A 16318-nucleotide genomic window follows, 5' to 3' on the forward strand; every position below is an offset into this window, starting at 1 on the left:
AGTTACACTATCTTTCTATACTGTAGCTGAGGTCAGGGGGAACTTTTTTTAACAAAGGCACTTGGATGCACAACTGTCCTGACAAGAGACAGTCATTAAGTTTAGATGGCAGAGGACAAGCAGAAAATGATGGAATCAACAGAAAATATGAGCTCACGGCCAATCATTTATTGCCATGTGTAAATTAATTGGTAGCCTCAGTGAGAATCTGACAGAGCTGGTCTAAGGATGGAATGAGGATTGCAAATCATAGCGTTGTTTTTTTTCCCAGCTATAACTGTACAGCATTAGACAATGACAGTGACTCACAGCCTTATGTGTAGTTCAGGCTACTGTATGTGTCAGATACAGTCTCTTTCCGCTCAAAAATTTTGCCTGGGCAGAATGAGGGGATCTTTCCAATGATTTCTGGGCAGCTGGCATTATTTCTCACTAGCTCCGACCAGGCTATCGTATATCTGGAAAGCTGGGATATTTCCTCAAAGCATCAATAGATCAGATGTGCAGTGCTTGATGTGCAGGACCAACACATGAACATGTGGATGGTTTAGCGCATGTGCTCATAAACCCTACCCTTCTCAGGGGCATCAGCTGATGAGCACATGCGTACACACTCAGCAGAGTGGGACGTATCCTAGAAGCATTGAATACTCTATAGGGCTCATTGCAATTATATGGCTCATTGCAGTTAGCCAAGTCTCACAACTTAGGGAGCGTCACATGTGTTAATTTAACAAATCCAATACAGAGGCAGTATAATTTTCTGAGCAGATTAAAAAGGTTGGTTCCCAGTGACTAATCATGCCAACGCTCACCTACCGGCACGTTAACTGGAAACCGTAGCACGAGAAATATGAAAAAGGAATGACACATACAGTGTTTCTATGAGGAGTTCTCAAAACTGTCAAGATGTGCAAATTTTTTCACAAATATTTGAATAAAGAGTAGAGAGATCTTTCCCCTGGCAGTGAGTCAAATTATCTACAAGTGTCTTTTTGGTGATTTCAGGGCAAAGATAACATTTCCTTATACAGCTGCATCAGAAAGATGCTTTAAATGACTTCTGAAGACTGTCAATTTCTATCTTTGGAGAGTGCATATGAATCTGTGATCTGCACAGCACTTGAATTAACAGCTGTCTGAACCTAGTCAAGACCTTGTGGACGTTACCAACAGAGAGTGCTGATCAGGCACCGTAGAAAGGAATGGAAAAACCAGACCATTCTCTTTTAAAATCACCTTGTCACGGCGCAGGAGAGCTTAGTGTGGAGAGATGCCATGCCAAGTTAATGACAAGCGTCTGCTCAGACACCTGCTGTCCTAAACAACTTGACATGCTGTAATCATTGAGCAGTCCTGGGGCGAAGCTGGGGAGGAGAAGGCTGATGGCTGGTTGGGGAGGCAAACGGCACCCACGGGGCAGCCGCCGCTCAGGGGACAGATCCTGCCGAGGGAGGCCAGGTAGCAATGGGGTACCTCACTGGCCCTCTTCCCCATGATCTCTGCCAGCGGCAGACAGCTTTAAATCGCCTCTCAACTGGTACGTAGCCCTCCCCTGCTGATCCTCTTTACTTTTTTGGGCTGGCTCCCAGCACCTAGCAGCCGTGAGAGGTTGCCAGCGTTTCATGATGCTGCTCCCGCTCTCCTGGGAGGAGCTGGGAGCCAGAGGAAGGTGGGCTGAGGAGCAGAGCTCGGCCTCTTTGGCGTACAGCAATAAAACTGCAGGGTTGGCAGGGACGAGAAGGATCTCGCCAGGAGGGGAGTAAGAAAGATTTTTCATTTCGCATTTCCACTTTGTTTCTGATCACTTGCTCTGTTACAGGCTGAAGTGCCAGTGCGTACTTCAGCACAGAAAATGGGAGGCTGAGAGGGAGCCTGATCTCACTCGTTGCTAAGAGAGTAACCTAATTTGCAGCAGATGGTGTTTATTGTTACTTCCCATCTGCATGAGGATTAAGAATTCTTCTCAGAAGAAAACGATGCAGCCTGACAGCATCCTGGTAGGAAGGGGCAAAATTAATTCCAATCAAATATAGCTTTTCTCACAAAAGACAGGTTTTTTCTGAACATTTGAGTAAGCGTAACTTACATAAAGTTTAGGATTTTTTTAAAAATAATATCACTCTAAGTTTCTAGCTGTGCAGAGTCATTTTTAAAAATGTACTGGAATGGAGTCAAGTAAAGGTTAAGCACATTGCCTCTGATCAAAAAGGAACTTAATGTCAGAGCTGAGATTAAAGTTTCAGCTCTCCAAGGTCTTAGACCAGGATGCAGTCCCACAAAGGAACTGATAGCACATCTTGTAAGTATCTGTCCTTGGCCCAAGCACTCATAAAAGAGAGCTATGGGTATGCTGTCTATGAAGGATCGGTCCCTTAAAACCGCAGATGTCTCTCTTATGTTCGGCTCCCATTGACTGATGTTGCCTCATGGCTCAGCATGTCTTTTTGTACATATTAAGAAACTAAATTTTTGCTCTATAACTTGGTATAATCCATCTGAAGTCATAAGAGTTATACCAAGGTGATTAGTACATTGAGCCTCATTATAGTCTGCCTGGGGTTTTTTTGTATCCCATACTGTAAAATTCACACCTTGCATATACCACTGCCACTATGACTTTCAGTTGTGCCCAGACTTTAATGAGCACACAAACATTAACACAACTACAACTTAGAAACACGGATGAAACTTTAAAATAGACATGGAAGGAACTGACAGTGGACAAAGTGAAAAATAATAGTATTCAAAACAGAGATAGCAAAAGAACAAAGAATTAAGTGATAATTTGATCAAATATGTGTTTATGTATAATGGCAACTTGCCTTAATATGTGGGCCAGTCCCCAGACTGTAATGGTTATACTGTATTTAGAGTGTACTTATACTTCTGCTCTCTGTACGCTTGCTTATAGATTCATTTTTTGACCAGCAAGCCCTCTTTTCCTTCCTGCAGTTTATGTCCTAGAAGAAAAAGCAGAATCTGGCTATTTTTCTGGCATTTCTAGAAATCAGGCAGCCCCTGGCAGATGGCTGGTGGTGCACGAGCAGATTGACTGGGTATGTCAGGGAATTTGTGGCATTCCAGGCAACGGGAGTGTGTCTGAGGCCAGCAGACCTGACCAAAACACCTGCCTGGACTGCAGTAGACAGCCATCCCTTGTATGGCGGCTGCGCAGTTGATCTGTACATTCACAGCAAATCTGAAGCAGCTGCGGTATGTCTGATATCTGGCATATGTGCTGCATAAATAAAAATATCTCTCCAGGATTTCTTGAACAGAAGTCTGGAAGTCCTACACGCATCTGTAGCAGGTATTTTAATGGTTGGTAATTTAATGCAAAAATCATGGCAGCATTAAGTCATGTGCAAAAGGCACAGCAGTAGTGGCACATGTATATATGGTGACATTGGCCAGAAGATGCTTTGCCATCTTAAAGTACATTTATTAAAATCCTCAGATGTGTATTTTTCCTCTTAACTGATTTATACAATAATGGCATATCTGAGCCTTTTTCATTGTTTCCTCTCTTGTGGTGTTATTAGGTCGACTCTGTGTGTGTGAGTGTATACCTATGTGCAATATCTATTATACATACACCACAACTCACACATTTTCCCATGTGGAGTTTCTCTTCCAGCTTGGTTATGCTCATGCCTCTTAACTGAGCTGTGCAAGAAAATTTGCAGGCTTTGTTCCCTGGGGTCTTATAATGGAGGATCTGTTTGCTACCTAAAAAGTCATCAAATTCAACACAGCTTGGCCATCCCAACCAGATCTATGCTTACTGCACACTCATAAAATTTGCTCCCATTTCACATGGAAATGCTTCTGCTCCAAACTTTGTGCTCTTTAAGTCATTTTTTTACCGTTTGGAAAAAGTGCACAGATTTCTATGTTTCTGTGAACCATTAGTGACATCCAGTGGCTACCAGTGCAAATGCTAAAAATGCATAACCCCTGTTGTCAAGGGACACCTAAACTTCCATCTCTTTCTTTAACAGATAGCTATTAGAAAAAGGAGAAGGGAGGAAAATTTGTGTTTCCTGGCTATTCCACAACACATTCTTACTGTGGATTTGATTATACCTCACTGAAGTTGCAACATTCAACTGTTATCTTTCCTTTGTGATAACTGTAAGAAACTATTGAGCTCCCTTAAGAAAGCAAGTGGCCGAAACCATGCCATCTCCAAAACAAAACACAGATACAGATCACAATGCAAAACAAACAAACAAACATGTGAAACCACTGAGAAATATAAACCAGATACATATAAGGGTTTTACTAGGTAGTGTGTCTGGCAGAGTAAGACAAGCTGAAGAAACAATACAGAATGAAAGAAAAGCAACAGCAGTGATCTTCTGGACAGTCATAGCATCACAGAACCACAGAACTAAAGGATCATTTGGGTTGGAAAGGACCATTAAAGATCATCTAGTCCAACCCCCCTGCCATGCACATGCACATCTTCCACTAGACCAGGATGCTCAAAGCCCCATCCAGCCTGGCCTTGAACGCTTCCAGGGATGGGGCATCCACAATTTCTCTGGGCAACCTGTTCCTGTATCTCACCACCCTCACCGTAAAAATTTTCTTCCTTATATCCAATCTAAATCGACCCTCTTTCAGTTTAAAAGTGTTGTTCCTTGTCCTGTCACTACAGGCCTTGGTAAAAAGTCTCTCTCCATCTTCCTTACAAGCCCCCTTTACATATTGAATGGCTGCAAGAAGGTCTCCCTGGAGCTTTCTCTTCTCCAGGCTGAAAAAACCCAACACTCTTCAGCCTTTCTCCATAAGAGAGGTGTTCCAGCCCTATGACCATTTTCATGGCCCTCCTTGTGAATAATGTAATCCTGATGAAAAGCTTTACAGGCACTTCTGGGCAGAGCACTGGCTAAAGGAGGTTTGGATCCACAGACCAATACATTGTGCTGTTGTTTGAACCCTCTTGTCTTAAAAAAGGTAGGCTTTTGTACTTTGTTGTAATAAGCACATTATCAAAGAAATAAACAACTCAACCATCTGTTTCCCCTCCTGATGGAAATAAGTTGATAGTCGCTGAATTTTGGGTAAGAGTGTATCAGATATAGGCAGTTATCTAAGTTCCAGTTTTGCTACTTTTGTGCTGCCTGGGATATCACTGAATTCCAGTTAGCCAGCTAATGAGTCAACAACCCAGAAGAAATTTTCAGATGAACTCAAAATAATTAAGTCCCATTTTGAGAGCTTTCCTCAGTGTCATCGTGAGCATGTCAGGAGGAGGAGAAGGTGGAAACCCACAGCCTTTTTTAAGTTCTTATTTGGGGCACTGAGGTAGGATGTTGTAAGTTAAGCAGCTCCTTTATGCTATGATTTGTTTGCGCACGGCAACTCAAGCATGACAGAGCTGAAGCCCCCTCCTTCCCTGCCTCCCCTCCTGCCTCATTCCCTCCTCATCAATCTGTACTCAACATATCTTTGATGTAAAGTATTAGTCTATACTTAACACATCAGGGAAAGGGGACAGTTCTGCAATATTTTAACAGGATATGTGTTCAAAACATGTTTTAAGCTGGTCCATTTTCATACTGCAGTTCTACATTCCACATGCATTCACTATAGATCGTATAGCATGTATCATAGAATCTTAGAATCATAGAACAGCCCAGGTTGGAAGGGGCCTTGAAAGATCATCTGGTCCAACATTTCATGGGAAAGGGAGCCCAGATGAAATTACCTAGCGCCCTTTCCAATCGCATCTTGAAAACCTCCAGCAATGACAACTCCACCACATCCCTGGGGAGGTTGTTCCAGTGAATGATTGCTCTTACTATAAAAAAATTATGTCTAATGGCAAGATGTATGTTTGTTTATATCATACATATAAAATCCTATTTTAATATAATCACAAAACAATGGCATTACTGCATTTTATAGTTGCCTTCCAAGACCCACCACTCGAGGAATTTGCAAACTTCTTTACCTTGTTCATTTAGGACCAAGGCTTTTTTAAGCATGACTGCAGCCTCACTGGCTGCTGCAGGATTATTTACACCTTGGAGTTAGGCACATGTTGCAGTGACTGACAGTTATCACAGAAATCAGCAGCATTCACTCATTGACTTCTGTGTTCAGGACTGCAACCAGGGACATAAACTCTTCTACCTGTATTCATGTAAGCAATTTTATTCCCAAAAGAAAACAAAATAAAGGCACTCAGTAAGATGCCAGTATTAGGAAAATACCCTTTTCTGCCTTTAACTTCTATTTATTAATTGGCGTTCATTGTTTTTAACATCTACTGAAAGCAGCTAACACAGAACTTTTCTTCCACAATTTTGCCAGAGAGACAAGCGATACATTGATGGAGATATCATTTTAGGAAGGCAAGATATTGAAAATAATTAATCAGCACTGGCACGTTAGTTTGTCTAATACTATCTACATTTCCTGAAGGTTCTTGGTACCTGGAGTGTTTACCACAAATTAATTGTAGTATCTCTGTCCCTGCATGCAGCAGACTGTCACGCTTTTCTCCTTTATCATAAATTGTATGTAATGCCTTCAGCTTTTTAAAACAATAAAACCAGAGAGAAATCTTAAGAATGTGGTGGGAGGTAAACCTAGCTGCTTTCCTTCCCAATTTAACTGATATATACTGGAATGGAAGTATTTCCAAGATAGTGGATTAGTCATTGGCAGCCTTCAGGAGAATGATGATACAATTATATGAAACATCATTTGTCATATCATTACTCATCCCTTGAAATGTTCTTTATTTGAGAATAAGAAGGGATGCTGGAATCTTTAAAATCCAGCACCCACACAGGAGCTAAAAGTAGCTCTTCTACTGTCTGGCACCTACATCATTCCTATTCAGATAATAGCAATAATACTGAGACAGACTTTCAGATGCTCTCTCTTAATTCAGCTAATGGTTCCATTAATGATATGTTATCCAAAACGTGCAGATTAAATAGTGATTACAGTTTTCACAAGAAATCATTAAGTGTCATGTCTTTGTGGTTGGGAAAGGATGATGGGAAAAAGAGTTTGAAACTGTGTTTTCTAAGCCCGGAAATCTGGGAATGACAGAGACGAGAGGAAAGGAAAGGGATGAAGGGGCTTGGAGTAGAAATAAACTAAATAGTCCTAGCACAAAAATAATGGAAGTAAAGAGAGCTTCATATGACTCTTTGGAATGGTTAATTCCCTCACTGCTTTGCTAGTCTCTTCTGTCTTGCAGAAACTTTACTTTGTGTACCGCTGACCCAGGTGAAGATGGCTGTTCAGGGACAGCGTGTGGAAATAACCCATGAGTCCTAATTCTGGTTTTACTGTTAACTTACTGAAATTGCTATATTGCAGTTTCCGTTGGCAAATGATTAAATTCCACAAACTTCATATTTAATTTACATTGATATCAGTTAATACGAAGACTGTAAAGAGCTCATCAAAAAACAAATTCAAGTGGAAGCATACTTTTTGTTTTCTCAAGGAACTTCATAATTAGAGCTTTGTAAACAAAAACATAAATGGCAACAGTCGGTCTTTTTAGAGCAAGCTTTGTCTTGGCTAATACATAAGACCTTAAAAAAGTAGGGGTAACTCCTTTGTTAAGGAGTTAACATTAAAAGCTGGTTAGAATTTTAATGTCAAGCATCCAGCTCATTAAATTAAAAAGATAGCTGAGCAGTAATGTGGCTTTGTTCCTGTACCAGAATGTAGACATTTAAATATCACAACATAAGAAAACCTTTTTGATCTGATACATATAGTCATAGCTATCACAAAAAACGTGCCAGTGTGGATTTATGTGGTGGCTGTATCTTTTCTGCTCTCTAGCTGACAACACGTGACAGCTATAAACCATGCCTGCCAACATTTGAGATCTCTGAGAGGGTTGGACATTGTGAAACATGTCAGCCTTGAAGAGCTTTCCAAAGGGACAGGGTGAAAGCAAGTGGGGGCAATTAGCATGCAAGAAGCCAGCCAGCAGGTGCACGTGCCCACCACGTTCATCACTGAACTGCTCGGCTCTTCATACTTCTTTATAACTCAGGGAAGTCCTAATGAACTCAGCGCCAGCCGTGAATCACTGGCATGAATCGTTGCTGGTTACAGGCCAGCTGGGCTCTGCAGAAGCGCTGCCAGAGTTAGGTGGGGATGTACACGTTGGCTCTGCTGAAATCCTAGCTGCCCAGGAGGTCTGGGGGTTCTCCAGCCCAGCGCACTGCTGCAACGCCACCGAACCCACACCCGTCAGGTCCAGGGAGTCTTCTCCACCCTTGCCAGCGGAGCAGCCGGCAGAGCTACAGTGGATGCGCCCTTACAACTCTTCGGTAAGACGCTGGGCTTGCTCCTCATTTGAGCTCACCGAGACATAATTAAATCCATAAAATGTACGTGCGAGGAACAAGATCGTTTGCTGTCTTCCATCCTGAGGCGGCAGACAGCAGGGAGGCTTTTTAGAGCTAAATTTGTCTTCACTAAGGCGTAAGTGACCTTGAACAAAAGATTCTGAAGGAAACAAGACCCTAACAGAAGAGCCTGCTGAAAAGCTGGAGGACGGAGGAGGTAAATTAAGCTCTGACTCAATTCCTGATGCTCAGGACCACGTGGGCACAAACTGCAATAAATTCAAACATAAGGAAAAGCTTTTTTTTGCTGTTAAGAGTGGTCAGACCCTGGCACAGCTTGCCCAGAGATGCTGTGGGGCCTCCACGCCTGCGATACCCAAACCCTGAGGGGATGGGGCCCTGGACCTCCAGCTCTGGGTGACCCTGCTCAGGGCCCCAGGGGGCTGCACCGTACCATGTCCTGGAGCCCCGTCCCACCTCCGCAGCCCTGGGTCTCCATGGCTTGTGCCACGGCCCTGACAACTGGCCCCCACAGCTTTACGTGATCAGGTCAGTTTTACGTGCCGGGGGCCCGCCGTGAGGCACCAGGCACCCACTTCAGCAGCACAGCCCAGCTCCCCTGACTTCGCAGGGTGGCAGGAACCAGAAAACTTCCTCCGAAGAGGCTGGGCAGGCCAACTTTAAAGGCCCGGTACCCCACACCTCGGCACTGACTCCGCTCCACCACCCGCCCTCCCCGCCATTTTGAGATCCCTGCCGCGCCCCCGCCAGCCCCGGCCCGGTGCCGCCTGCAGGGCCGCTGGGAGCCCTCCAGGGGGCGCTACCGCGGCGGCGTGCGGCCGCGGCGCCTCTCTTGGCGCACTCGGTGGCCTGCTGTCCGGTGCCGTGTTGGCGGAGGAGGCGTTGCTGTGGTAGCGGCGGGTACTGCCGCCGCCTTGGGCCTGCCGGGCCGGGGCCGGGGCCGGGGCCGGTCGTGGAGGCGAAGAAGATGAACCTGCCGCGGGGCCCTGAGAACCTCTGCTTTGACAAGGACGAGTTCATGAAGGTGAGCGGGGGCTGCGGAAGGGCGCTGTGGGCCCGGGGGGGCCTCCTGAGGAGCGGAGTGGCGGGTTCCCTGGGGCGGTGAGAGGGGCCCGGAGCCTTGGGCCGGGATCTTTTAAGCTCCACCGTGGGATTTTTTGCCCGGGAGAAGCGCTGAGTGTGTCACTGAAAGGGGGGGGGGGGGATCCGGGCCGTTTGCAAAGCCAGGCGGTTTGCACCTCTGGAGTTGCGTCCAAGCAGGGGCTGCGTCTGAGCCTGGCGAGGCTGAACCGGAGTCGGAGCGGAGGGGGAGGCCTGCCCGAGGAGAGAGCCGGCGGGTTTTTAACCGGGGGATCCGAGTGCCTCTGTCCCGGGCCGGGGCCGGGTGCTGCACCTCACCTCCTCGGGCAGGTCCGAGTCATACTTCCTCCAAATCGTCCTCGGCGTGCTTTGGAGCCAAGTTGCAGGTAGACTGAGAAGCAGCGTTTAGGCCTCGTTGCTTGGAGAGGTTAAAGTAGTTCGTAATACTGTATTTCGACTTGTGGTTGGTTTTGTTTAAAGCATATACAGGGAATATACAACTCTGTATTTTGGAGAGCTAGTCTTTTAGGTACTCTGACCCGCGACATTGTGTGCTTTTGAGATTAAAGACCAAGACTTTGGGAAACTGCTACCTTAAGTAGCCTTTTTGCCCCCCAGAGCTTTAGTTTGGTGGGCTCACTGGCATATGGAATACTTTCTTTTGGGGCAGGGAGGGGTGTGTTCTTGGTTTGAACTTTCTACTTACATCCTTCTCTCATTGCTGTTTCGTTTTCAGCCGGATTTTGATGTTGATCACTTTGTATCAGACTGCAGGAAACGTGTGCAGTTGGAAGAGCTCAGAGAGGATCTGGAGCTCTATTACAAACTCCTTAAAACTGCTATGGTGGAACTCATAAATAAGGACTATGCAGATTTTGTTAATCTCTCAACAAATCTAGTAAGTGTTATTCAGTTGTACTGTGTAGTTCAGTCTTAATGCAGTTTAGTGGGCTTTTTATTTTTCACATGAAAACTTTAGGCCTTTTATTTTGCGTTGTTAGAATTAGAACGTCTTGAACTGTGACCCGTTGCACTGAGAGAAACTGAAAGACCATTCCTGTAGAACTTAGCTACTCTACAGAATTGCTGTTGGCCTGTAATAAATGCTTTAGATATATGCTTTTTGTCTTGAAAAACTAACTCATTAGGAAGTCAGACTCAAGGCAAGCTTTTTGTTCAAACTGCCAGTAGTTGTAAAATTGAAGGAAATAAATAGTTAAAATAGAATAGGAATTATACAAATAAGGCCATTCTGAAGGATTCTTTTAGGAATCTTTAAACTTACTATACAGTCAATATATCTTAAAAAAAACCCAAACAACCTGCTTGACTGAAAATTGTAATCATTTTCATATTAAAATGTCTTGCCCACTGTGTCTTCTGCTCTTTCACCCCAATTCATCCAGGTTCCAATTATACAGGTTCAAAGATTGAAATTTAACATTCTTATGGGAAGAAAAATTTCCATAGGTCAAGATTTTCTTTAATTTTTGGCTTTGTGATATCTTTATCACATAGCAGTCTGATATCTTTATGCCTGTATTTGAGGTAATATATTTTTGCGTTGTATTTAATACTGGAGACTATGAAGGGATATCTTTTCTCGGTTCTTTTTTAGTATCTGTAAAATGATAGGCTGTGTCAGTAATTCCCTTATGAAGTTATCAAAAAAGTAATTAATGTTTTTATTGGAATTTCTTTAGGTTGGCATGGACAAGGCTCTTAATCAGCTTTCAGTACCCTTGGGACAGTTAAGGGAAGAAGTTATGGTATGCTCAAAACGATCATTATACACAGCTTGGTAAACTTCAGCTTGCTTTCATACGATGTACAGAATGTCTTTTACTCATATTAGTAATTATTATAATAAACTCTTTGAAAATTGATGACTTAGAGTGGTAGTAGGAGAGGCATTGTGTTTTCAAGCAGTTGTAGTAGCGCTAAATTTACATTTTCTATAGTGCCTTTCAACCAAAAGATAAAGGACTCCTTAAACATGAAAATGAATGGACTCTTGCAGGACAAGTCTATGGTGAAATACTGGAACTGTTTTAATTTTTGCATAACTTAAAGATGGTAGTAAATAACTCAGATGCAACACAGTCGCATTAAGAACTCTTTTTGCTCAGTCCTGTGGTTTAACCATAAAAGATCACCCTCTTGAAGGTGAGTCTTATTCTGGCTCTTCCACAGTGACTTGGTATTTAGCAAAGGGCAATTTTTTATCATCTTGGCAGCCAGTTCAAAGGCATGTTTGCTGCATAAATGTGCCTTCAAAATATCACAACCTTGATGTCTAAAACAGCAAATAGGTTCAGTTAGCATAGAGAAATATTTATTATGTGAAAAATGCTACTTAAATCTGATTTATAACTTCAGTTTCAAGACATAAAATCATATTGGTTTTATTGCCTGTTTCTGGGTGAAAGGTGGTTTGTTCTCTGTAAGGTACTACAAGAACACTTCTGGTTGACATAGTGATATTTGTGATAGCAGTACTTACGGAGCAGATTACACTTTCAGTTATTTAGTCTTATTTCTGGCTTTTTCACTTAGAGGGCAGTTGATGTATTGTAGCTTTTATTAGTCCTATATTCTTATTTATCTGTCTCCTGGTTTAAGTTTAGATATTTGAGTTAAGGTTTTTTTTAACCTGGCTGGAAAGCCAGCTTGACGTATTGACTTTCTCTCTCACAGAGTCTTAAGTCATGTGTCAGTGAAGGAATTCAAGCAGTAGATGACCGGATGGCTAAACAAGAAGATATTAGAAGAAAAAAGGTACAACAAATAAATTATTACCTTGGAAAGATCCTCCTTAGGATGACTTTGTTTTTGTCGTTAACCCAGAGAAAATGAAATTTTAAAAGTTCTAGGCTGTCTAGATGCACACTGTGCAGGATTTTGTACCTGTAAAAATAATTGTTGACATTTTGGTTGACAGACTTCATTTTTTACAGTGTCTAGTTGATTATAAATCTTTATTTTACTTTATTTGCCAAAACCATATTTGTTTGATTTGGTTGGGTTTTTTTAATTATAGTTACTCTTGTTTCTGCTTGTAGTAGTATATAAACTTTCTTATTATGAATGTAATTGAAATACAGCAGTTTAATTTTTATATGGGGACACACACACCAACACTTGTCTTTGTGCTTAACTTGGAAGAAGATCAGGGATAAGCACAGCTGTTCTACGTCTGTGACAAATGTTTGTTTGTGGGGGTTTGTGGACTTATGTGAGCAATACTTCAACTGAGACATGACTCGAGTATTAAGATGGAGGAAGAAAACTTACACCAGCAAAAAAACCCCAAACCTAAAAACCAGTCCAAACTATCTTTAGGGTCATTAGGTAATGTAAATTGGTATTGGGGTCAGACATGAAAAATCTTTCTTCAATTACAGATGTGTGTCCTGAGACTTATTCATGTTATTCAGTCTGTTGAGAAAATTGAGAAGATTCTACATTCCCAAGGCACTAAAGAATTGTCCTCGTTAGAGGGAAACAGGTAAAAAATATGTAATGTTCAGTTTTGTTTGTAACTGTGGACTAACTTAATTTCATGGTATTGTAGATGAATTTACAAGCATTAGGATATATGTTTGGAAATGTAACTCTGATGGAATAAGTGACTGTTACATTAGTATTTTCTCAGTTTTAGTCTTCTGCAAACTGGTCATTCACAGAACATGTAACTTAGCCTCCAAAGGTCTGAATTACTTGTAGTGCTTTCAATAAACATTAAGTTTGCATGCAATAATTTTTTTTTTTCTTGGAAGTCACTAATCCTGTCGTGTCTGAAATACTCTCTACAGTATGGTTCATTCCAATATCATTTGGAAGTAAAATGGGAGATAGCGTTTCTCGTTTTCTCTGCTTATGTATGACTGAAAGGACTGTTGCAAGAATAGTCTGAGGCAGGCAAGCCACACATGCAATGCTTCTGGTACGAGGAAGGTTTGTAACAAATTCCAGTCACACTTCCAAGTTTTGTTTTTTAACAACTACATGGAAAGTGTCCTCTCCCTGTGCCTTTGCTGAGGGATGGAAGATGTCTTTCAGCCAGTTTTGGAACTGATGTACCAGCCACATGCTTGAAATAGTTGACTGGGATGCAAGTGCAACTTAAGCTGGAGGAAAAAAGACAATTTTGTGAACGAACCTCTTTGAATGTGAGACTGTCTCTTCAGTTTAGTGCACTGGATCACATGATAGAGAGTGGAGGGAGGTAGACAGAAGAATAGGTTGATACCTAGAGGGACAAAGCATATGTAGATGTTTTCAGTCAGGGTGAGGCACTTTGCAGAATTATGTTTGAAGCAAGATTGTAGTCGAGTGGCTGAAAATTTGTCTAATTACTGGGAGTATGTAGACCTGAGAAGGGTAGGACTGTTTCTCTAGAGACAGCTGTCATTAGTTTTACCACATAAGAGAAAGGGAAAATAAGAAACAAATCTGGATGGTGAAGAGCACTTACTGCAGTTTCTGAGCTCTGCAAGACTGACTTTTCATGTGACAGTAAACAGCACTGCCATATAGAAGAAAGTGCTTCATGCTGCTGAGGCAAGATCTTATGTTCCTCTCAGCTTCTGCTTCACCCACTTCATATCTTAGTAGCTCCAAAACAACTCTAATCATGTAGTGTGTTCCAGACTATTATTGCATGATTGCAATAATTGTGGTAGTACCTATCAGAATTCCAAATATTTAGAGTAAACCACAAAAACTGGGGGAGAGCATTATCTATCTGCTGCAGGTGAAAGTGAGTTGATTTGAAAGGATCTAACTGTGTAGTTCATTTGTATCATCTCTCTTCTAGCCCACTTTTAACTGGACAAGTTTTAGAGAGAATTGCCACAGAATTTAATCAACTACAATTTCACGCAGTACAAAGCAAAGGAATGCCCCTTTTGGACAAAGTGAGACCAGTAAGTATTGCACGATAGCCAGCTTAACACTTGTGAGATCAAACAAAATCCATATAATTGGAAGACAAATGCCTGTTTTCACAGAATTTTATTGAATTAATTTAGGGGGGTAAATGGGTTTCAAGAGGTCATTTTTATCAGTTGACTAGAAGTATTGCTGCTTCTGAGGGTTTGTGCTTTGTTTGCTAACTTCTGTAGGATAAATTACTTAGAATAAGAGTAGGAAATACAACACATTTTTGTCAGCCGAATGTATCTTGCAGTTTGTCTGCTTACTATTACTGAGGCCTAGTTCTAGAGACTTATGTTGGTTTTGTTAGCTGCAGTGTACAGACCAGAATATAAAGGGAATGTGCCTACAGAGTGGCTGGCTTGAATGTACTCAGGTTTATCTTTTGGTGAAATTTCTTGCCTAACTCTGGCTATTCAGGCTGGTATACTGATCTCCCTGTTTGTAATAATTATCTACTGTAAAAGATGAATTGATGTTTTGGTGGGTTTTTTTCTTCTATCCATTCATTGGAGAGAGGGAACAAATGAAAACTGGTGCTTAAACATAGATATTATGGGTATGGAGATGGGGCAATGCTTTAAGCTGATTAGCATGGAGCTGTCATTTGTTGTGTGTTGTTGTGTGGCTTCCTTAATGATGCTTGCCAGGAATTCTGTCCTGTACCTGTTGTTGCCAAGAGTCATCAGACCATGGGTTTCACGACTAGTCAGCAATTGGATTACTGACTTCACATGTACAGAACAAATTCTGTGGAATCATTTTACAATGGATGGACACAATACAGCATGCAAAAAGGCAGAGAAGAAATTTGGTTAAATTGGTAGTTCAACTGGGACTACATTAATGTGTGTTGCTGAACTTGCTTCAAATACAGAGTTGTAAGGGACCATCTTGGGCCAGGAGTGTATCTGCAGGTAGTGTAGCAATGAGTTGGATCTAGCAGAAGAGATGTAGCAGGAGATCAGGAAAAATGGTTAGCAAAAGGGAGAATATATGTTGACTGAAGCAGCTGTTAGGCAGAAGCCAGAAGGAATCTAATGACGTGTCATTTTTTTTGCCAATGTCACTCAATGTCTTTGGTTTGCAGTAATTTGACAAGTAGTGCTGAGAACACGCTATCATTTTCGTTTTTGACGGTGAGGGATAAATGCCACAGTTGTTATCCCTGGTGACTTACTGTAAAGCTTTTGTGTATTATCATACATAGTGGTTCAGTTGAACAAGGAACAATTACTAATGTATTTCTTCAGAATAAAGGGGACCTTAGGTAAGTTACCCCATAACGTACACCATATAGAGGAAAATAATTGCCTTTAAACCTTATTGCAATAAATACTGTGTTAAATAGCATCAGTAACCCATTCAGCTTGTGTTAATGTTCATTTAATTCTGACAGTTATCAAAACTTGTGCATCTTTCAAATGAAAATGGAAAGCTGAGTTAGGTATTTCTGGAAGAATTTACTTGAGCAATGCTGGCAAGGCTTTGCTTTTGTTTTTTTATTACTATATTTTGTTTCTCTTTATAGCGTATAGCTGGAATAACAGCTATGTTGCAGCAGTCTCTGGAAGGGCTGCTCTTGGAAGGCCTTCAAACTTCAAATGTTGACATAATACGTCACTGTCTTCGCACTTATGCAACAATTGACAAAACACGAGATGCAGAGGCATTAGTTGGTCAAGTGCTTGTAAAACCTTACATAGATGAGGTAAGATAAAATCAAGAATCCTAAGAAAATGAATTGATTTGCAAACATGCTTATTTCTCCTGTTAACCTCCAGCTTTCATTAGCAGCTTCAAAATGCCTTCATGGAGAGAGCAGGACAACTGAGCCCCAATACGATGTCAGTTTGTTTGTTGTTGCTATTTAAGAAAAAAGGGTGGAGGAATTCTCTCTGCCTGTCACCAATTTCAGGTTATATCCAGTTGGGATT

At 41.9% G+C, this 16318-nt stretch overlaps 1 protein-coding gene across 1 annotated transcript in view; it reads left to right on the forward strand.

The window, feature by feature from the left end:
- Nucleotides 1-1467: 1467 nt before the first annotated feature.
- Nucleotides 1468-16318, forward strand: part of COG2 (component of oligomeric golgi complex 2) — a 39793-nt gene continuing 24942 nt past the window's right edge. The window contains exons 1-11 of the mRNA XM_030035699.2: nt 1468-1540; nt 2956-3059; nt 6328-6368; nt 8179-8324; nt 9092-9387; nt 10180-10341; nt 11147-11212; nt 12141-12221; nt 12848-12951; nt 14263-14371; nt 15913-16092. Of these exons, the coding sequence (XP_029891559.1) occupies nt 1468-1540; nt 2956-3059; nt 6328-6368; nt 8179-8324; nt 9092-9387; nt 10180-10341; nt 11147-11212; nt 12141-12221; nt 12848-12951; nt 14263-14371; nt 15913-16092 (1362 nt within the window). The remainder of the gene's footprint in view (nt 1541-2955; nt 3060-6327; nt 6369-8178; nt 8325-9091; nt 9388-10179; nt 10342-11146; nt 11213-12140; nt 12222-12847; nt 12952-14262; nt 14372-15912; nt 16093-16318) is intronic.

This window comes from Aquila chrysaetos, chromosome 13 (assembly GCF_900496995.4).
Source record: "Aquila chrysaetos chrysaetos chromosome 13, bAquChr1.4, whole genome shotgun sequence".
NCBI lineage: Eukaryota > Metazoa > Chordata > Aves > Accipitriformes > Accipitridae > Aquila > Aquila chrysaetos.